We start from the raw sequence: 23,076 nt of genomic DNA on the forward strand, positions 1-23,076 counted from the left end.
ACGTGCGTACGGCAGCAGAACGTAACTACGTATCGGACGCCCAAAAACAAGAAATGACAACTTCCATTTAAATTTGTGTCAAAAATGTCTTTAAAAATATAAAATCAAATGTCACAAATATACCTATAGTGATTTTTGCGATATTTTTCTCTATTTAGTCGATTTTTAGATAAATTGAGGAAATTGTTTCTTTGATTTGTACACGTTTCTTTGCCTTTACCTGAAATCACCTCATTGCGCAACTATTCTGCGCATCGCGGACGTAACAAGTATGACAAAATAAAAAGTGTTACAGTTTTCTGTCCACATTTCCATCCCGTTGCCACGGTTTTTACGCAGATATCATACAGTTTTGTACCTCACTGCCACCACAAGTACTTACTGAAGACATAGCAAGATGTTGTCGTGTGCGGCGAGGCTTGTAAGAGCCCAAATTCAGAGTAAGCCGGTGAGTGAAAACTGACCTTGCCTTGCATGGGGGGAGGGGCGACGGTGTCGTCTGGTCTTCTGATGTTCTACTACTTCTAGTGCCAAGAAAAGTTAGCCACTTTTTACGCCAGTGAAAACACTGGGTGCGCAACAGATGTAGATCACACAATGGTAGTAGAGCTTAGATTCATTAACTATCGATAAGAATTGGATAAGTATCTGCATAACCACCAACAAGATCAAATTTTATTTAGAATCTAATGATTTACAGGTGATCATGAGTAGATGTGTAGAGTAGAGTAGACTCTTCATAATGTGACCTCATAATTTCTAGTAGGCAAAAAGCAGATGTTAGTTTGGTGATTTACCTACCAATAGTTTGTATTTATATGCCTACTATTACCAGTGATTTACGGTAGCATAAACATCATTCCTATGTTCAGATAGTTTTGAAACAAACAGGAGCAAGTGTTGATGATGAGAAGCAGGAAAACCCCTGACTCCTGGGTCGCCGGGAATCAAACCCACGCCGAACCCGGACAGCCAGCTTACGACACCAGCGCGCTAACGACCGCTCTAAAAGATCCGGACTTTACAGTTTTGTCCATTTCTTTTCCAGACGGCCTGCTGGGTTGTGGCAGCTCGTGGCTATGCTGACGTTGTTGAGGAAACTACTTTCACCACAAATGTATGTACTATTACTTCTGGGTATGAAAGGTATGAAATTACTTCTTTTGAGTTATATGGATTTGTGTGTATGTTTGTCCAGACAGTATAGTTTGTTGTTGACCTCACATGGGTGGACTAGTACTGACAGGCAGAATGCTGGGAGCGTGGGAGGTCAAAATTTCAGACACAGATAATGTGGTAAACTTAAGAGTAGGTTGACACCATGTGGGTTAGGAAGAATGACAGGCAGAATGACAGGTGGTCAAAAGGCCAGACACTGGAAATGGGTTGAACCTGATAGTCACAGTGTAATGAAAAAGTAAAGTAGTGAATGCCAACAAGTGAGATATTTCCAAAGAAAAAAAATGGCCATTGGAGCAACATTCTAGCCTGGGTGCTATCCAATTTGTAATGGCAATGATGAATTAAAACAAGTGCTTCTGCAAAAGCTGACCATTTTCGCCGCTTACAGGCTTACAGTTTTTACGAACATTTTCCCCATCCTAGCATTTCAATTTACCTAAGTTATATAAATGGTTCTAGTTCTCATCAACATTGTATATAATGAGAGAACATGCACTTCTATATTTCAACTCTTTAAGTTTAAAACATTACAAAAATCAAGTATATAACAGTTTATAACCTGTTTTCTCTCTTTTAAGAGTCTTTTTAACAGAATAAAAAAATGAGACACAAAAGTACATTTTAACTTAAATTATAAGTAACGTTAATATATATATATATATATTTATTCAAAATACTCTTCTATGGCTTTGTCCCAACATCTAAGTTTACAAACCTCGTGACATTCAACCAGGGCTTTAGCCAGCGCCCGTTTTACCGTCAATTGACGGTATTTTTTCCCGTCGGACGGTAAAAATTTAAGTCCTTACCGTCAACATTGACGGTCAAAAATCGTGGGTGAAGACATTAAACTTAGCAAAAAATGTAGCGAATTTGAATGAGCCACGGCGCGGGGTCTTTCCAAAGCGCGTCGCGTCTTTTCAAAACGCCGCGGGCCCACACATTTCTTATTTAAATACGGCGGGAAACCTGACTTCAAGGAACGTGCCGATGTCTGTTAACTCGGTTCTTTTCTTCAATGTTGCTGTCTGTTTAAACAACATGTGCTAACGGCCACATAAGAACAATGGCTCGACTCAGACTCACGCTGGTAACTGTACATGACAATAAGATAAATAAACAACATGTGGCAACGAACAAAGAAATATCAAACGTTTTGAAAATATACTGTACTTGAATTTTCATACCATCGCAAGAAAACGGAGATCGATCTACGCAAAGTGGCTTTATTATTTATATAAACTTCGTTAAACCACCTTAGAAGACTTGAGCGGCAGCATAAAGATAAATTTTCTGGAGCCGATCGCTGAAGCAAGTTTTTGCCGGCGTACGTAACTCCCTCCGCGGCAAAATCCCATATGCCGTAGCGAAATCGCGTCTCAGCACTTCCCCAAATCAACTCCATGGCCGCTAAAGTCTGCAAATGAGGTTAAACTTCCTCATTTCGGTTGAGAAGCGAAGCTACTAGTATAAAATCATGTGCATGGCGGCCATTTTGTTTGCTACCCGAAGTCTTCCGAATGATCTAAATAAGGAAATCGTCGGAAATCTGACCCACATCCCTCGCTGTCGGCATGCGCTCGGGGCTGGCTCGGTGGAAATCGGAGGCTGTGGCGTCAGGACTAGGTTTATTTGCATGGCTCGGGAAGCCGCCGCGGCTTGAATCGCAGCGGGATTTGGGCGCCGGGCGGGTCAAACAAAGGGAATATGAAGTTGTGAGGACCATAGTTTTTTTTCATTCTTCAAATTGCAGATTGTGTAATTTTTATCCTGAAATCTTGAAAATCTATCTGCAAATTGCAGACTGAAGACGGGTATTTAGAACACTGAATACATGAAGTGTGCGGGGGGGCATGATGTCGATCACCGGATCATGATTTTTTTTCGCGTTGACCCTGATTCAACCCTAAAATAATACTCGAAGAGAACTTCAAAAGTCATCTTTTACTAATCATATATAATTGTTTACATTATATCATCTGATCAACCTGATCCATTAAAAATTGTCAATGGAAAATACCTTGCCAAACAATGCAATACCTATTTAAGTTAATTAAACACTCACTCATTAATTAATTAATTTCCTAAAATACAAAAGACATGTTGGTGAAAGTTAGGCACCCAGGTAATATCAATAGTTCCACGGACAGCTATGTAGGCCGGAGCTTCTATTGCGTGCGATCTACGTTTGGTCAGAAAATACACCCCCCCCCCAACACACACACACACAAAAACACCGATCCGGGAACGCCTGAAAAGGAGGCTTTTAATAAGCTTTGCCTGCAGCGCCTTGATTGGTCGGACGTGTGACCCTCTGGACTGCCGGCTAATGGAAATCTGAACATCTAGACTAATCCACACTGCTAATGCTCATTGACATAATTTATGCAGTTTATTAAAATCCTTGATTACTGTGATTATAGACATGTCTTTATCAACATTTTTGGCAAATAATAAAATCAAGTTATTGTTCAAGACAAATCAAGTTTGTTTTGTCAGCAGCTTTGTTATGCAACATTAATAGAACTATGATTTTGAAATTAGCAACCATAATGGAAAGTATACAAACGTCCAAGGCATAAATGGTAAAAAGTGCACTCGCAACAACGACATCTAGCGACATGCGGCAACTCAGCATGTCTGCATGGCCGTCGCAACAACGACATCTAGCGACATGCGGTGACTTAGCATGTCTGCATGGCCGTTGAAGGGTGGAACCGTTGATCCATCCATCCAATCTCAATCTCGTCTGAGTTACCATTTTCGCGCATGCGAAAATGGTAAAAAAACCTTATTGGATGGTACCCACGCTAGCAACATTAAAGTTATAGATAAAATGTGGTAGTCATAACATAATTCATAAGCAAGATGTCTTATCGTCAAGATGTTATCATGTACTTTACCTTCACTCATTTTGCCCATACATTGTATGTTTATCCCAGGAGTATGCACTGCACAAGCTGGATGAAGGTCCGTCCCAGTCCGTGACAGTCACCAGGGACGATGCCCTGAAGTACTACAGGCAGATGCAGACAATCCGGCGTATGGAGACTGCAGCAGGAAACCTGTACAAGTCCAAAGTCATCAGAGGTTTCTGTCATCTGTACTCAGGACAGGTGAGTTAGAGTTGTCTCTTATTCAGTGTTCTTCAAAAGTTTAGATGGTGACTTCCTAAACCTACAGTTGAAAGTTGTTGGTCAGAATTCTCTAGTAGTAAAAGTCTAAGTCTGGTGTGTTATGCAAAGGGCGGTTATATGATACAGAAGTCAGACTGATGTGGTACATATGGACTACATTTCACCCAGCCATAATCTCCTAGCAGATCTTTTGGTAGCCAAGGCAGTATTCAATAGGCAGGTCAGTATCCAATAGACAAGGCTATATCCAATCAGCTACCAAAGCCAATTAGATACAATGTAGCCTATAGAATACTTCAGTAGCCTATTGGATACTGTCTTGCCTACCGCCACACTTCAATAGATTTGTACCCTGATGTTGGTGTAGAATATTGAGATATCTAATTCATGGCCACATGACCATGTTTAGGGCAGTTTAGCCATTTCCTGCCAAGTTCAGCTTCAGTGTACATGCACTTGGCACAGATGTGGTGCCCTGATGTCCATGAGTTTCAGTTTGCAGGGCTCGAAATTCATTGTTTTTCTAACACTTTGATGTTAAGAATATGCTGTATACTACAATACATTTAACATCATATGTAAACCTACGAAAATATTTGGGTGCACTGGTGCACCCACATAAAATAATTTGGTGCGCAGTTCCAAATTTGGGTGCACTAAGGTGCACATGCACCCAGGATTTCGAGCCCTGATACACTTGGCACAGATGTGGTGCCCTGATGTCCATGAGTTTCAGCTTGTGTTCAGATACCCAACAGTTGCTCCGGAGGGACTGGATATCAGATATTGTGGCCTTCATAAACTCTCAGCAGGAATCTGGTAACAGAAGCGTACAGTGTTTCAAAAACAAGTTGACAGCTGGATCTAAGTTACAGGAGTGGAATCTACAAAGGCTATGAACTACAAGGAGCTAATACAGAGTGTGTGTTACTAACCTGAAATCCCGGTCTCGACTGAATTCAAATGCAAGCGGGCTAACTAATATCTAATCCTGACGCTGACTGCTCTCACCAGTCATTGGCTAATCTAATGAGTATGTAAATGAGCTAAGGAGCTAAGTAGCTAAGGATGTAAATCTGGCTACTAAGCACTACGTCATGGTCACCACGTCACAGGGTCATAAATCACTAACTGACGGATCAGGGCTGTTACACACTTGATAACATTTGAGCACAGTTGTTCCATCCAAACAGCAAAGTTCTGTATTCATTCACCAATGCTCAATGGTGACATGGACAAGCATTCTGACCAAAGCAGCTTGATGGCTGGTCTAGTACTGTTAATCTCCAAGCAGATCTTTTGGTGGGGGGAAGACAGTATCAAATTGGCCAGTCTGTATCCAGTTCCCCACCCAAGGAAACTGGATGGGGAACTGGATACAGACTGGCCAATTTGATACTGTCTTCCCCCCACCAAAAGATCTGCTTGGAGATTAGGTCTAGTCACATGTTGTCCTGATGTTCATACTTGCTGCAATAATGATATGTATTGCTAGGTGTGCTGCTAGTATGCTGTACATCTACATGTATATGTTTGCATTGTCCAGTTACAAAATCTGTTACATAAATTGCTTTCTTTATTTTACCAAAACTGGTCTTGGAAGAGGTCTCTTACACAGGTTGTTAATTTTGGCTGGCCTGAAATGTTAAAAGCCTCTCCATTATATAATTTTACAGAATGTTTGGCAATGGTTTCCAGAACTGAGATGTAACACAAATGTACATGATGTACTACTACATGTGTAATGTGCCATGCCAATACACATACAGACTTGTAGAAAGCTAGTGTGCTTTGACTTATATATACATACAGATGTACAGATAACAGTAATGGAATATAATACACAGTGTGTAACATTCATGTATCCTATAGGAAGCGTGTGCTGTAGGTATGGAAGCTGCCCTGACACCAGATGACCATGTGATCACAGCATACAGAGCCCACGGCTGGACCTACACCAGAGGTGTCCCACCCGTCAACATCCTCGCTGAACTAACAGGTGGGTTCTGGCAGATGGGCTGTTGGTAAATTGCCGTACAACCTAGCATTTCAAGATCGCGAGATCACAAAACCAGAAGTTCCGCTGCAGTACCATAACAAGCTGCCAGGGGGCCTAAAATCTAGTCTTTTCAAGGTCTCATTAAGGCCTACCCACCTACCAAGTTACATGACAATCCTTCTTAAGGTCTACATAGAACTGTGTAGTGTTATGAAATTTGTTACCTTTGACAAGAAGGTTATGTCTTTGGTAGCATTTGTTTGTGCGTATGTATTGTTTGTGGTTTAGCACGATAACTCAAGAAGGATTGTCTTGAAACTTGGTAGGTGGTTAGGTCTTAATGAGACCTAAAAATGATTAGATTTTGGGCCCCCTGGCAGCTTGCCATGGCACTGCAGTGTGACTTCTCTGGTTTTGATATCTCATGACCCAGACATGCTAGGTTCACGAATTTTGGATGGATGGTTTTAAAATAGCTATGACTGAAAAAGTGTCTGATTTGAAAGAAATTAGCTTATGTAGCAATGTGGCCAAACAGAAAATTACTCTCACTGGTGTTCCTTCCAAGAATCATTTGCTGTGGAGACATCCATTTTTATTCGTGTTCTCCTTCCTCTTTTTAGGTCGAAAAACAGGCTGTGCAAAAGGCAAGGGTGGCTCCATGCACATGTACGGGAACAACTTCTATGGTGGAAACGGCATTGTTGGTGCGCAGGTCCCTCTGGGTGCCGGCATCGCCCTGGCTCTGAAATACAACGGGAGTAACAACGTGTGTGTGGCCCTGTACGGAGATGGGGCGGCTAACCAGGGCCAGGTGAAGCAATCACCATCTGTCTTGAGTAAAGAGACTTTTTTTACACAACCAAGTCTTTTATTCAGCCAACATTTGCCTCTAGACTATAGGAGTGATGAATGCATCTATAGTAGCAACACTGGTACCTGTGCTGCAGTGCAATGTGAAACAGTCAGATATAGTCAGAATTGCCCTGAGGAAGGTGACAGACGGTCACCGAAACACTGGCTGAAAGACTTGGTTGTGTAAAAAGAGTCTCTTTACTCAGTCACTTACCAACCTGATGAAAGTTTTCACGCTTGACCATCTGTTTAAGTGTTGAACTTCTCGCCTAAAGAACAGTACCCTACCATACTGTGTAACACTGTAAGCTTGCTGCACAATGATATGTATCCGCTTATACATATGTATGTTTGGCAAAGTGAAATACCTTCTTGCACCAGTACCAACCTTCCAAAAATTAGCATGGAATTGACATAAGCAAGTTCAAAGTGTTAGATGTTTGAGAAAATTCAGCCTTCTGATTTTTTTATCAATATTAACCATTACTACCACTAGGTGTTCGAGACCTACAACATGGCCAAGCTGTGGGACCTGCCCTGTATCTTTGTGTGTGAGAATAACGGTTACGGGATGGGTACAGCTGTGGAGAGGGCGTCCGCTAGTACTGACTACTACACCAGAGGGGACTATGTACCAGGTCTCAGGGTAAGGAGATAACATGCTAAATAAATGCCTTTTTCAGTTTGTGTGAATATAGGTTGAGTGTCTGTTAGTATTAGTACAGTCTGTATTACAGAAAAAGTTGGTATCTTTCATCTTCCACTGTGTCAGAAAAAGAAGTCAAAGTCTCAAACCAAACAAGTTGTTACGTTGATGAAGGTTAGACATCCAGGTAATAAGATACGCCAAAGTTGCTTGAGTAACTGCAAACAAGTACATTTGTAGTTATATTACAAGCTTTTGTCTGAGATGATATACACATACAGTACATGTACTTTCTTTTGCATGGAGTACTGGTATATGTATATTGGCCTACATATGAGAAAATCAAGTCAGGCATGACATGAGTAGATTAAAATAAGATGAGATTATGTTGGTTTTATAACTGAATTGCATTGGTGCCCCATGACTTGTCCTTTGAACAATGAACTGATTTCTAAGCTCAAATTTGATTTGTAAAATTTGGAACTGAGCCACCCTGTTGTATGCACAGTAAGTCATAGTTTTATGAGACTGACTGACAGTAGCATTGGTGATGAACTAAGACAGGTCTGGTAACTCTATGTTTTGTGTTGTCTTCAGGCTGACGGCATGGATGTGTTAGCTGTGAGGGAGGCCACCAGGTTTGCTGCTGAGTGGTGTAGGTCTGGCAAGGTTCGTTACCACTCCTCTACTTTGCTTCTTAATAATTAATTAGCAAACCATTTTCCAAGTGAAAAGCAGTCTGGTTTTACCACGAGCAAACTTGCAGACATGCTAGAACTCACGCTCATTGTAATCGTTCTAGAACTACCATTGTCTTATTTGTGACATTTTCAAGTGATATAATTAGTTTCTGACTGTTATAAGTTTCTGGAACAAACACACCACAGATACATTTTAGAACAATACCGGTAATTGTTTTCCCTATTGTTACCATATGGAATTTTCTATTGTCTTCATAACCTGCATTCTAGAAAAGGCATTACCAACCATTCTGGAACTTGGCCTCAGTTACATGTACATGTTTTCTAAGCAACCATTGTTCATTAATGCTATCATACCCCAGCTTCTCTTCCTAGATGGCACCTTCTTCCTTTCCTTTTGACCCCCACACCCCACAAAGTTGATATAAACATGTGCAGATTTCATCCTTATGTTTACGTCATGATCATAGAAGCCTTCCTTTTCTCACTGTGCTTTAAGTTTGCTAGTTCTCTCCTCCCTCTGCCACCCCTGACCCTGCTCCTACCCCTGCTCCAGGGCCCCATGGTGCTAGAAGTGGCGACGTATCGCTACCACGGGCACAGTATGAGTGACCCGGGGACCACGTGAGTCATGGACAGCGTCTGGAGTTGTACAAAGCTGTTCAAAGCCGTTCCGTTACTGTTTGGGGGAGAGATATATTTGCTTGAAATTGTGCTGTTTCTCTTGCAATCTCAAAGCTTTTTGACAGGAATTAGCAGAGTGGAATCATTCCTCATGTACAGAATGATAGTAGTGCAAAAAATGTCAGCTGAGAAATTATTCCACTTTACTCACACTATTTTTTGACAGGAATGGTTTCATAAACACATCATTGTGTTGAATGAGGGCAATACCAAAACATTACTTGAATCCATGAGTAAATTTTGACCCTATAGTGGGAAAATGTACTGGAAAAGTGCAATTTCAAGCACAATATAATAGCAGCAGAAGTTTCCCATCTCCCCAGTGTTCACTGTTCAGCACATGTGTCCCTGTGTTACTCCAGGCATAACACCATGTCCTTGTCTTGTTCTGTTAACATCTCAGTCTTTCCGTTCTGTCTCTGCCAACTCCTTAAGGGGCCTGTGATTCTTGAGGTGGCCACTTACCGCTACTCTGGCCATAGTATGAGCGATCCTGGCACCAGGTTAGTGTTAGTGCCTGGGTAGTGCCCATCTGAGCTCACAGGGCTTTGTACATGTATTATTCAATCAACTTTTTAGTAGAGTTTAGGCATAACACCAGTTTTGTACAGCATATACTAGAATGGATTCATTCCTCAAGCTAACCAACATCTACATGTAGCACACCACAGTCATCTCCAGATGTCTTACTGAGGGACGACTGTGTGCCAGATGTCGGCTATCTTAAGAAATGTATCCACTCTGCTACATGTACATGTATACTGTACAAAACTGTTGTGTTACACCTAAAGGTAGTTTACTGGTTAACAAATATACTAACCAAGTTTTTGATATACCAGTACAGCTATGCCTAAACATGGGTATCCGTACTTGTATACTGGCCTTAAACCAGATCCATACAATATGCTGAGCCCTGTGAATTCTGTGGGTGCCTTCTGCAGTTCTCACAGAGACTGCAAGGGGGCAGGAATGCATGGATACTAACCAATACCAAGTCCTTGCCAATACCACGTTGAGTTCTGTACTAATGAGAAGGGCCTGCACTGTTTGTCACAGGGTCCTTTGTTGTTAGAAGTTGCTACATATCGTTACCATGGACACAGCATGAGTGATCCTGGCACCAGGTGAGTTTTGCAATTATAAGTAATATTAGTCTTCAGTACTGTACCAGTACCCTCCTGTATGTAGCTCAACTTCAAAATCTTTGCTAATTTTATTACATGGAGTTCCTGTAGTTATTTCCAACTGCTGCCCCATGGGCCCAGCACTGAAACAGAAGGAAGCAGTACTAGTTATGCCCAGAAAAAACTTGAAAAAAAGTGTGACACTACGTAGTACGTACCACAGAAAATAACATGAACTGGTAGTATGAATTAGAATCCAGGCAGGAGTGAATGTGATCAAAGGAGTTTTGCTAAGCAGGGTTGCAACACAGATAGTGGTTCAAGGCAAGTGTGCTAGCTAGTATGGCAGTAGATATGCTAAGTGTGGTATGACTGTTCAATTATCAGTGTCAAAAACTGTAAATTAAAGTGGAACAAGTCAGACACATGGTAGAAGACTTTTGAATTTAGAATGTTTCATAGCAACAATGACAATGTCAGGCTTTACACTCACCACCATGACATAATGAAGGTACCAGCCCTGTGAGTTGCTGTCCTGTACAAGTTACTCTTTGTCGTGTTGAAGTGTTTTTGGGAGTATCAGTTTGTCTTTATACATTTGTACGTCTTTGAAGCAGTAGATAGACAATGGTATGAGATAAAGTAACCTAAAGTTAAGAAATTTAGCTCCTTTAATACTACCATGCACCATAAGATCAGCATCTTGAAATACCAGTAACAGGCTTTTGCATCCTGACAGTTGCATGTCCACTGAATGACTACTGAAGTTCCAAGAGTGATCATACTTAAAAGTTGAACAAATGCATGCACCATAATGATGATCGAAAAGGACACAAGTTATCACAGTTAAAATGCTGTAAAAATCTGTACCATACCCAAGAATGTTTTTAGACCTCATAATTAGATCTATAAAAGTATAATACAATCATGTAGTTTTGCTGACCCCTCAGACTACCAGTGTGATAGTAATGGGGTAGTCCTAAAATATACTAGTAGATGTCCAATGTTTTGTACCTAATATTGGTGCAGAGGTTTAAACATACATCTGTTTTATAGCTACCGCCCACGTGAGGAAATCCAGGAGATGAGGAAGACAAGAGACCCCATAACCGGGCTGAGGGAACGCATGATATCCGCTAATCTGGCAACTGCCGAGGAGTTGAAGGTGCAGACACTTTTCATTGATTTTCAGCAATTTTTATTGGAAGATATTACAAATTCTCAATAACTTGATGTTTTGTCAAATGACATGAAGCTTTATGTTAGTGTATGACTTGCTATAACCTAACTAGTGACTACAATATGCTCCTAGCAGCCCTCCCATTGGTCAGGCCCCCAGAAGCTTGAAGACCAGCACCTCTAAGTCAGGAGAATTTTTTTTTTTGGGGGGGGGGGGCATCTTAATCCTGTTGATTTATGCATACATGTATGTGCTAACATAGTTTATTTATTACCAAAGTACTGGATGCTGTGATGGCTTGTTTCCATAGCGGCAAAGAATCCTGAGCTCCTATTGGTAGTTCTCTTGAGTTAGAGGTGTAAGGCTCACAGGAAGTTACTGTAGACCCGATCAGCCCGACAGTGAGAGACAGTGTAACTCAGGTTGTGACTTTCTCTATTCACAGCAAATTGACTTGGACGTCAGGGCAGAAATCGACAAGGCTGTGGAGCAGGCCAAGACAGACCCAGAACTGCCTGTAGAGGAAATGTACACCGACATTTTCGTGGACGAACCTCCTTTCAAAGTCCGTGGCACAAACCCCTTCATGTATGGCATGTCGAAGTGATTGTCCAATAGCAGGGTGAATGCTAGCTTTTAAAATGACTGTCTAGAAATGTTACGCACAGATGTCCAAAGAGGTGTGTACATTAAAGAAGTGCTGTCTGGGTTAAGTTGGCTTTAACTGGGAGACTCACTTCTACTGGTGGTATAATCCCTTTGTGTTTGCTGTCAAGGTATACTGAACTCTTCTTTTATAATTATTGCAACGTGCAACAGATGATTATGACTAGAAAAGAATTCTGTAATTCTTTGTCTTCTGTCTGGTAGCCATTTTCATGGTCTGGGAAATGGACATGCGTATAGAACTTAATCCTCATGATACAGGCTAGTGCAGGAGGGGGGCAAAAGACAAAATGTTTGATAACCATAATGATAAGTTCATGGTACAGAGGTGGCCGTGAAAACAGTGATCATAAAAGTACCGTGAAAAAAAATCAGGAATATGATAATTATGAATGATGCCTACATTTTGTATTTAAAGATATTGAATTTGATATTCTGTATGGGAATGAAAAGCATCTAGACAGCTGTGCCCTATGTTAAAAATATATCAAATCGAATAAACAATTCAATGCAACTAAAGTCAGTTTCTAAGTTCTATCGATCAGTACATGTAGATAAATTATATCTGCAGTCTTTTACTATGGTATGGACACAATAAAAAATGACACAAGGGAAACTCTCTCTTGCTTTTTAATCTCACAATCATTTGTATAGTAATACACACATACATGTCCACACAAAGCAACTGTGTCAAACTACTACAGATCAGTTTAAAAACTGAGGTATCTTTTAACATTTTGTAACTGTGTAGTACAATCGTAGGTGAAAGTTACATGTAGCGTAACATGCTGATACCAAAAATTAGTGTTGGTGTGGATGGAATGTTGACCAGAATTTGCTATAACACCACAGTGTCAGTATGATTTGCATAGTAGTAACGGTCTCTAAATAGATACCTTTTGGTAATGATGTTGATTGTTGATCCTGCTACTGTGTTTCTGCAGTCTCGATATGCAGACCAAATACCCAACACAATGGAATAGAAATACATGTATGTGTGATTATGTGAATAACTTTATCATCTTATAACAGTCTGTGTATACTACATTTTGCTTAATCTTCCTTGCAACTTTCAAAGCATCCAATACAAAATAGACTTCACTATACAAAAGCAGTTGCATAGAACCCCTTCACCAAGTGACGGTGCCTAGAAGAGCTCTCAAAATTCCAGAAGAAAAAACTTGACTTTTTATACAACACCACCACAAAATAGACTCTGATTATATGCACATTCTCCACCACAGTCTTACCCTGTATCCAACTACTGTCATTCTGTGGGCTCCCAAAGTAGAAATCTTCAGCAAAACTACTAGTTGGATAACATTAGCATACTGGCAAAAGCCTAAACACTGCACGCTTATAAGCTTTGTATGATGAGTAGTTGCTGTATGATATATTATAGTGCTATTTGCAGAACAATCATTAATTTAAAAGCAAAACCTCATGCAAATTGAACATTTTTGCACCACAAGAGCACAGCAAGTTTGAAAGCAGCATTTTCGTCATCAGGTTTGGAAAGTTTAACATGGTCAGCAAAAAAATGCTTCTGTCGTTTTCTGAGCTATAGGAACAAGGCGGTTTCATGATGGGAACAAGCTTTACACAACCAGGCAATAAACAGCAAATCTCAAAGCAGCATTTTTTAAAATTTGTACCAACTCCATAGGATAGATACAGATGGTGATGATGTTTTTTTCTTGGCCGTGAAAGATTTTGTGGCCATGAGGAATGTCTACTTGGTGTCGCACAGAAGTCCCACGCCACGGAGAATCCAACGGTCGGACCCGTGGTTGATGGTACTGCTGAGTTTCAGCGGGAAGATGTACGTCAGGTCTGTACGGCGAGGCTTCTTGTACACCGGACACTCGTAGAAGCAGTAGCTGGAAAATAAAATCAATCGTAAGTAAGCTACATGCTGTAGTATTGAGTTACAAGTACACACGTATAGTACCGGTAGTAGCCGAGGGTTTTAAGTCTACAGGTTGCAGCCTAAGATATAAATCCTGTTGCCAAATTCCTTTTTCTCAGGTCAACTGTTCATGATGCCCAAACAACTACAGGTACTATAGTCAAGATTTTTCAACACAGTAATCGAGTTTTATGTTTTTTTTAACTGTCTGTATACTACATCTGCATACTAACATGGTACAAGTACTGACTTTAGGCAAGTGGAAGACTGACAATTTACATGTATCAGTGCTGATTTTGTTCACACTTCATTTTCCTTTTATACAGTAGATATACATGTAGTATGTTACAGGACGCCTCTTGTGGCCTTTGTGTTCCAAAAGCAGTGACTGTCTGGCTTACCCAGTGCATGGCTTGTTAATTTTCCTCTACATATAGTGTACTACTAGTATGTTACAGGAAGCCTGTTGCAGTATGCGCGTTCCAAAAGCAGTGACTGACTTACCCAGCGCGTGGCTTGACGATGGTGGTCGGCAGGGAAGTGTTGATGGCGTAGACATGCACCACGGGGATCTGTGTGAACAGCACCTTCGGCTGGGGCTCGATCAGCCGGATGTTCTTCCTGTCCCAACCGGCTCCATCCAGGTACAGGCCGTAGATGTACACTCCTGTGGGTAAGGGTTAAAAGACTCTATGAACAAAATGTACAAAAAGTAGTGGATTCTACTTGAAATGTCTGACAGTTTTCTAACATCTACTAGTATCCATTTTCATGAGTAACGTTTTTCTTGTGGGCAGGTACAGGCCATAGGTGTACATTCCTGCAGGTAAGGATGAAGAAATGTTCTATGAATGAATGAATGCTTTTGCAAGGGAAAATTACGTTGCATGATATGATGCATAGGGTGTTGTCAATCTCCGATTGTGTAGCCCTTGGGCCAAACAATTGTGCAATCACCATAACGGGGCTAGTCCACTGGTAGTGGTGTGTGTCTAACTCCCATACTCTTTTCCCAAATGCTCCAAATGCTGAGAGCTGAGCAGAGAAACCAGACTGATCATTTTAAACTCTTTGGTATATGACTCAGCCTGGTACCAACCTCACAACCTAAACGGGAATTCAGGAAATTTTATTCACCTTCTTGAGGAGGTGAGGTGATGTCTTCCTTCATCATCTTGGTGACGTCATTGTGCAGCACGACGGTGTCCAGCGCCCAGCCCTGGTGGGAACGGGTGATCTCCTGTCTCATGGCTGTCAGGAAACCCTGTACGGTCAAATGGTCAAACTTCAGTCTCGGACAGCAGGACATTTTAAAACTTGTTCTTTGGCTTTTCTTGTTCTTTCTAAAAATGTGTTCCCCTCATGGAAACTTCATTCAAGGAAGGCAAAAAGGTTGCTGGAAAAAGGTCAAGAAACCCTGTATGGTCAAACGTGGAGACTTCAGTCTCAGAAAGCTGGACAAACTTTCTTTTTTGTTTATTTCACAAATTATAAAAATATGTTCCCCTCTTTCATTTAGGAAGGCAAAAAAAATGTGAGCATTGGACAGCAGGACTCTTTTGGTCTCAAGAATTACAGAGTACAGCCACTGTGGCGGTATGAAGAACCATTGCATGTACAAAGAACCATTGTCACAGGCCATTCAAATAATTGACCAGACCTGAACGAGAACGTAAGTGCAGGTACTGCATCCCATACCTGTGGGTTGAAGAATCCCGTCATCCAGAACTGATTAGGTCTGCCGTCGAACAGCCAGCTGGAGAACTGGGCGTTCCTCTCCAGCAGGTCTGTGAACCAGAAACCCAGCGTTGCAGACTCCCAGGAAATCTGGTACAACAACAAACATGTAAGTATTATTCTAAAACAGGTGTGAAATTAGTGTAAAGTTTATATTTTCTGCTGTTAGTTTTTAGCTGACAGCATACCCAGTAGACTAAAAACCCAAAGTGTAACACTGTAGGTATAACACACCACTTATGCACAGTAAGTACAAAAGAAGACATAGCACATTAACCAACTTCTATAACATCTACAGAAATTATACACGTCAAACATTACCTGGATGTCTAACCTTTACCGACGTATACAAGCATATCCTTGACCAGAATGTTGCAGTAAAATGACTCTTCAGAGAGTTTATCCAGTTGCCTGTTTCACTTTGTATCCAGGTATTGTGAATTTCGTGGACGGTTAGACATCCAAACCTGAACGTCTAATCTTGAAATTATTGATGTTGTGCTAGAATGTTAGACAACAAGGTATGACATGACACAATGCCATACCTTTTTCCATGCCCCTGGCACTCGGGCGTCGTAGATGTTGTCCAGAGCGTCCCTCAGGTTCTCAGACATGATGATGGTGCCGTCAATGGCCAGCTTCAGGTCCTTGAGCGTGCTCCTGACCAGGGTGATGACACGCTGCATCCGGTCTATCTCCTGACGCAGGAAGATGTTCATGGGAGACAGGGCACCCATCTTCTGCAGACGGTCTTTCACCTACGGGTCAAAGAGAGGGAGGGTTAAAGGTTTGTACAGGTGCTAATACTCCAGGAATTATCCGTTGTCACCACTGGCAAGGCAAGATGATATCAGTTGCAGCTTGAATGTGTTAAAATAATAGTTGTGATGCCCTCCAGGACTCTCTAGTTTGTATCTAAGGCCTTTGATAGGTGCTAAAACACCAAAATTTATATGCTGGCCCTTTGTTGACTTCCAGTTACAAGATGAGATAATATCAATGATAGCTTGATATTAGCCATTGTACATATTGCTCTTTGTCCGGCGCTCAGAGAGCCACCAACCCCAAGAGTGAACCATCAGGAAGCCGGCAAAAGCGAGGTTTAGTCAGGCTAGCTTGATATATACATAACCAAGGTTAAACTGAAATTTCCAACACAACACAACAGAACTTCTTGAAAGAGAAATTGCAAACTTTTTTTCCTTGACAAAGATGGGTAAGACCAATTTTACGGAACATGAATGATTGTTTGCAAGAATGTTCCCCCTTTTCAATTTTTTTTACACTGTGCATAGCTACACACATAGCTATTGGCATTTCACTTCCACACACATAGCTATTGGCATTTCACTTCCACAATTTCTGATACATTTACGAGTAGAACACTACCATTACAGGAGGAGCGACATTAAGCCCATACCTCATGAGGGATGAAGTCAGGAGGTAGTTTCTCCAGCATCTCAGTCGCCTGTCGAGCGACGACGGTCTCCCTGGTCTCCCCTCCTCCACCTCCACTGTCCTTAGGCTGGATGTTCATGATGGTGTTCAGCACCATGTTCGCCATGTTGGTCTGCAGGTGGGGATAGACAAGGTTTATCAATATACCAGTGATATGATGTATAAGGTTAGTATGTACAGTAAATTTATATCTTTGTACAGCTAAAACTAAAAAGTGCCACAGATTAAAATGTAATTACACATTGAAGCTATTGCTTTTTATAAACTCAATTTCTTACATGATAGAGTATAAGAGATAGTTCTGTATCAATGGATGGCATCTTGGTCCTATTTCAATAACACATATCCCAATTATCTCTTTTAGCTGTTACAGAAAGGGGATATTCAACATCGTAACAGAGTTGAATCTGCTCTGTTACAGTATTACCTCTTTCTATTAATGGTTTGTTCTAGTGCATTAATATTTTGTACTTTTGTAACTATTATGTCGCAGATAACAACAGTACCAGTTTCAGCACCAAGGGCATGTACAAGCCAATGGAACAATATCTAACTTGACATAAGTTTTGGCACATTTAAAAGACACAAATAGAAAATTCTAATGACTCTTACCTGATAAGTGATGTCTGCATTTGGATGGAGACCAAACACCTCCGGTGAGTCCACCAGTGACATGCCTTCTATCTGTGTGCGATACTCCTCCAGGGTACGGCACTTGGGAATGATGTAACCTGCAAGGAGAAAATGTCACAAAGTTAGACAGCCTGCAGAAATATGCCAAGTTGTCAGAGTCCACAAAAATGTGTTTTTATGTTGGAAACACTGAAACAGTACCTACAGGACACACAAACTGAATTAGCCATAAAGATCATTAAGTGCTTTTTCAAGTGGCTACTGTACTATACTAGTGCAATGCAGCTTACTATGGCTGGCATACCTCCTGCTGGTCTTGAAGTGTCTTGGGTTCTTTTACATACAGAGTAGAGGTTTTAGATTTTTCCTAACTTGCATGCACTCAATTTGTGGACAAGTGATATTTAAGAGGTTTGATGCGTAAGCTCAATGGATTTTGAGCCTGATGTGGCAAGTAGAAGACTGTGCAGACCACTTTCTTTGCAAATTCTTTGCAAAAACATTTTAAAGATCACACTAAGTTTGGCCATGCTGCTCACCTGTGTAGAACTTGAACTTCTCCTGGAACATGTGTTCTCCGAACCAGACGCGAGCCAGCGTGTTCAGGAAACGTTTGTCATAGTCGTCTGTGACCCTCCCGCCGTAGTTCACCTCACCGATCATGTAGTGGACTGTCTTCCACGACACGCCCTGGAAATGGTGATAGAGGGAAAAAAGGATGTTATATTTTATAAGGATAGGGTACATACATGCTTCCCTGTTTAAAGATGACAAAAAAACTATGTATAATGTATGCAAACTTTGCAAAGAGAACAAAGGTTTAATTGGACATTGCTGCCACCTGTTTTTTGGTTTTGCGCAGTCAAGTCATAGTCTTATGAGACTGACTGACATATATATACTGCTGCCATCTCATCCTAACACAGCACTCAGTGAAATTGTTCCTCTGATGAGTCAGAAACATTGCCTCTTTTTTACATGGTTTGCAGAAGTTCAGTATTAGATAAATGCTTGATATATACTCAGTCTAACCAGATTGAAAATACATATTCATATACAAAATGTATCTGTCATTGAGTCTACTGTCTGTTCTAGCTTTAGAGGGTCAAACTGTTTTGAACGTTATGCAGCAAGATTAAACTTTAATTTCCAACACAAGAAATTGGACTCAAATTACAGTTTAATCTTGCTGCATAATGACTTCTACTTCTATGATGAACTTTCAAGATATGTTTTGTAGGTTGTTTTGAAATGTTGTGGTTTTGCTGATCTGTACCTTCTTAGGATCGATGTCATCCAGATGGTTCTGCACAAACTGCACGGTGGCGGTGAAGTCAGCCTGGTTGAACTCGTAGGGGATGTTCCACCCGATGGGGCCAAACTTACGCCTCTCCTGTACCACTGTGTGTAAGAAGGCCACAGCATACAGCATGGGTCTCCACTGGGGCATGTTGGTCACGTCAAGTTGGTCCTGAAAACAAAGTTTGCAAAGGTTAATTTTTTTTGTAAAATCTGTTCGCAATCATCATTTTAAGGTACAGTTCTGAACCAATGCAAATATGTAAGAGGGATATTTGGTAATATTCTAGTTGTTATCAGCATGGGTCTCCACTGGGGCATGTTGGTCACGTCAAGTTGGTCCTGAAGACAAGCGTGACAAAGGTTAGCTTTAGGTGCAATTTTGTAAACTCTGTTTAATTGTGTCATTTCAAGGATAAAGTCTGAACCAATGCAAATATGGAAGAGGGATATTTGGTAAATACTCTAGTCATTATCATAGGTGTTTCATACATGTCAAGACAGAGGTTTTAACTATATTCCTTTGTACATTAAACTAGATTACCACAGTAAGTATATGAATGACTTGTATTTAGATTTCATCATTGTTTATCTTATGTATCAGTTCATAAGTTGTTTATTTGTTAACTTCAAACTTAGGTGTCATATCAGCCAATGTGGGCTTCTTTTGCCTGACACAATAAGGAATTGATTTAATCATATTTATTCCTTGCACTAACCTGAGTGACAATGTTGTATGTCCGTTTCAGCCCAGCCTTCATGCCCTGCAGCGGGTCATTACTGACATGATGTACAGATATGATTTAATCCTAACCTGTGTGACGATGTTGTAAGTCCGTTTGTACTAACCTGAGTGACAATGTTGTACGTCCTCTTGAGTCCAGCCTTCATGCCCTGTGGCGGGTCGTTACTGAACTTGATGGACATCTGCAGCAGGTTGATGGGGAACTTGGGCTGCACCTCGGTGGTGATCCACACACGGAAGGTGTCGTGGGGGTTCTCCAGGGTCAGGATGGCGTCCATCAACTCCTCCATGTACTGTAGACCCAAGTGGCAGTTCTGCAGCAGGATCCTGGGAACAGACATGATTGAAGTTATTGTACATCATCCATATCTCTTGAAGAAGTAGCCTGGTGTCAGATCTATCGTGGTTTGGATGGGCTTCTTTAGCCTTCCCTCACCCAGTTTAACTACATGCAGGCTCCCAGTAAATTGTAGGATTGCATGAGAGGAGTAAAATCATGGGCTAATCAAACTACTGCCATGCAAAACTCCTACCTGGGAGCCTATTTGCACTGGGTAGCAAAGAACATCTGAAGGCCCCAAGGGAGCCTACCCAAACTGCGATAGCCCGGGCACCAGGTTGCTGAAGTACATGTAGGTAATTTATACTGATATCCATCCTTCAGATACCTCATACTATTTTGGCAGCACCACAAGGCTATGTAGGAAATCTGGGTACTGACCATCCTCCCTCGGTGGATGCCTGCTGGAACAGTCTGCGAGCGTGGACCTCCTGTCCCTGCCCCATGGAGATGGCTCGGCACTTAAGGTTGTGCTTCTTAGCCAGACGCTCGATGGCATCAGTCGGATCAGAGCCCATGGACAGGAGACCTAAAGAACAGAACAGAGCAAGGACTGGTAAGTTGCACAGGCCAAAGTATCCACAAATGAACATTACCAACAGATACACAGTCTAGAATATCATAACCTTTTAGCTACAATTATTAAAAGTAAATGTACATTAATGTAAAAGAGACCTTTGAAAGTTCTAACTGCATTTAAGAATATTTCGGGCAGTGTAAAAGTCAGTCATATTTGTGTAGAAAATCTGTAACTGTATGTAACTTTTAAGGAACATGATTGTTAGAAATGGTAGCACAATTTAAACATTGTTATGGAAGGCCATTGCTAACTCTCTACATAATGCGCTTGCCAAATAACAACATGATTACCGATAATTACTATTATCAGTCTATCCTATTATCAGTCTGTCCTTAATACCGACTATACCGATACAGATACAGAATATAAAACCACGGCACAGGGCATATATGTCTTATCATTGCTGATACGTACAGATCATAGGTGTTGATGTCTCTGACTCCTCCCACATCCCCTCCAGGTCCAGAATCACGCTCTCGGCGTACTCCGGCCCCATGGACTCGGCGATGTAGTGTCTGGCCTGGGCAGCGATACGGTCTGGGCACCAGGAACGGATCAGCAGCAGCTTACGGAAGGTGTCCAAGGAGGCACTGAAGGTAAAGGAGGAAAGTGATGTTACATTTAGTTTTCTCAAAGGTTGTTTGATGAAGTTCAACAACCACGATATCAGTACCAGTGATCTCTCTCTCTTCCACTGTGTTCTGACTCATAGTTGTAAGTCGTAAGTCTGCAGCTGCATTCAGTCCTTATAGATAGATATACATGTAGATATACTAAAATGATGAGCTTCTGGCCCACATCCTTTTGCAGCCATCAGCAGCTTATGCCACATCCAGGGGGGGGAGCAGCTTATGTCACTTGACATCTTTAGCCATTCAAAATTAATGATTTGACAGTTGAAACATCAAGTGTAAAAAGTTCTAAATATCTTTTTGATTGCACTAGCATTTTTCAAAGTCTCTTCTTACCTGGGTTGAATACTTTCTTCGGTGCAAGTAATTAACCAGCTTTTATAATACATGTACATTTGTTTTGAGAAGCAAGCTCTCACCTGTATCCATCTGGAATGACCTCCTCCTCTGGGGCATCTGTGTCAAACCAGTTCTTCCAGGCCTTGTCATTGCCGGAGATCTGGCTCAGGATCTACAAAGAGTCATAAGTCAAATCTTAAGCTAATAGTATCTGGTTTAAATGCATAATTCAAGTCTTGTTGCAGTTAACAATTGCAAAATTAGAGTTGTTGTACAATGATGTAGCTGATTTTAACACCACCACTTGATCCCATTGTTTTTTTAGTAAAGATACATTTACATTTATCCAGATAGATGGTCACATATATCTGCCACTTTGAAAAAACTGTGTTTGAGAGTCTGCTCTGGTCTCTAGTGTAGAACCCCCAAAGTATGCACACTTAAGATATACAGGAGTACATTATACTGGAGGATAATGCATTGAGGGTCTTTTTGGATACATTTTTCCTATACGACTTTTGTGACCTAGACTAAGTGCAATTATGTTTAACTTTAGTCGAAGTTACCTGTGAGAACTGTGGCAGTTTGCTGAGTTGGACCAAGTTAAGCCAGGTCATGTCCAGGATCCACTTCTTGGGTTTTGGTTCCACGGCGTTCAGGTCCAGGGCAGCACCTCCCTTGATGAAGGACTGGAACTCGTTGTGCTTGATCTTGTGTCCCTACAAATCAACAAAGGTTAGGTTTGTTTGTTTGTCTGAAATTCAAAAAGCAATCCTGTTCTTCCAAAAGTTCTATTTCTTCATAGAACAGGTATTGGCTTCATGCAAAATGTACAACGTAGTTGACAACACACTTTATGTATTCCAAGATAAAACTTATGATCATTCTTCTCAATTTTAAATAAGAGAACAAAGCATGGGTCAGAGACAGGTGATTCAGAAGCATTTGAAACATTTTTATAGCTATTACCCAACAATTGCATGATCATTACTATGACAAATAAAAATGAGAGAACCTAGAAAAGTACACTATACACTACAGATAAGAGACAGTAACAGTGTGATATGCTGCGTATCCATACCTGTAGGTCAATCTTGAGAGTGAGCAGCAGAGTGAAGAGGAACTTGTGCTCCTCGTACAGCCCTCGTGCCGTGTACTTAAACACCGCAAATGTCAGGTACTCGATGATGTTGGCGATACGCTTGCTCGGGATGGGACTCTTGGCAGACC

General features: G+C 41.2%; 2 protein-coding genes across 4 annotated transcripts in view; one reads left to right on the forward strand and one right to left on the reverse strand.

Annotated features, from left to right (window-relative positions):
* Positions 1-230: 230 nt before the first annotated feature.
* LOC109488105 (pyruvate dehydrogenase E1 component subunit alpha, mitochondrial-like) lies at positions 231-12,364 on the forward strand. Of its 3 annotated transcripts, none has more exons than XM_019792265.1 (10): positions 231-448; positions 1,049-1,117; positions 4,125-4,298; positions 6,192-6,318; positions 6,942-7,132; positions 7,670-7,819; positions 8,417-8,488; positions 9,640-9,707; positions 11,385-11,493; positions 11,954-12,364. In XM_019792265.1, the coding sequence occupies exons 1-10, from the start codon at positions 398-400 to the stop codon at positions 12,113-12,115; spliced, it is 1,173 nt and encodes a 390-aa protein (XP_019647824.1). In that variant the 5' UTR covers positions 231-397; the 3' UTR covers positions 12,116-12,364. The 3 variants fall into 3 exon arrangements, with proteins under 3 accessions (XP_019647824.1, XP_019647823.1, XP_019647822.1); XM_019792264.1 differs by lacking the exon at positions 9,640-9,707 and adding an exon at positions 9,077-9,144 and having other exon boundaries at positions 11,954-12,363; XM_019792263.1 differs by lacking the exon at positions 9,640-9,707 and adding an exon at positions 10,261-10,328 and having other exon boundaries at positions 11,954-12,356.
* A 1,240-nt stretch (positions 12,365-13,604) lies between these two features.
* Positions 13,605-23,076, reverse strand: part of LOC109488027 (dynein heavy chain 5, axonemal-like) — a 75,238-nt gene continuing 65,766 nt past the window's right edge. The window contains 15 exon segments of the mRNA XM_019792168.1: positions 13,605-14,054; positions 14,588-14,750; positions 15,221-15,347; positions 15,782-15,910; positions 16,366-16,578; positions 17,241-17,390; positions 17,891-18,009; positions 18,451-18,601; positions 19,188-19,382; positions 20,060-20,282; positions 20,677-20,824; positions 21,290-21,465; positions 21,927-22,018; positions 22,413-22,565; positions 22,928-23,075. Coding sequence (XP_019647727.1) covers positions 13,907-14,054; positions 14,588-14,750; positions 15,221-15,347; positions 15,782-15,910; positions 16,366-16,578; positions 17,241-17,390; positions 17,891-18,009; positions 18,451-18,601; positions 19,188-19,382; positions 20,060-20,282; positions 20,677-20,824; positions 21,290-21,465; positions 21,927-22,018; positions 22,413-22,565; positions 22,928-23,075 — 2,335 coding nt within the window. The 3' untranslated portion in view covers positions 13,605-13,906.

The sequence above is a fragment of the Branchiostoma belcheri genome, unplaced genomic scaffold (assembly GCF_001625305.1).
Source record: "Branchiostoma belcheri isolate BF01 breed outbred unplaced genomic scaffold, Haploidv18h27 scaffold91, whole genome shotgun sequence".
In the NCBI taxonomy this organism is placed as follows: Eukaryota; Metazoa; Chordata; class Leptocardii; order Amphioxiformes; family Branchiostomatidae; genus Branchiostoma; species Branchiostoma belcheri.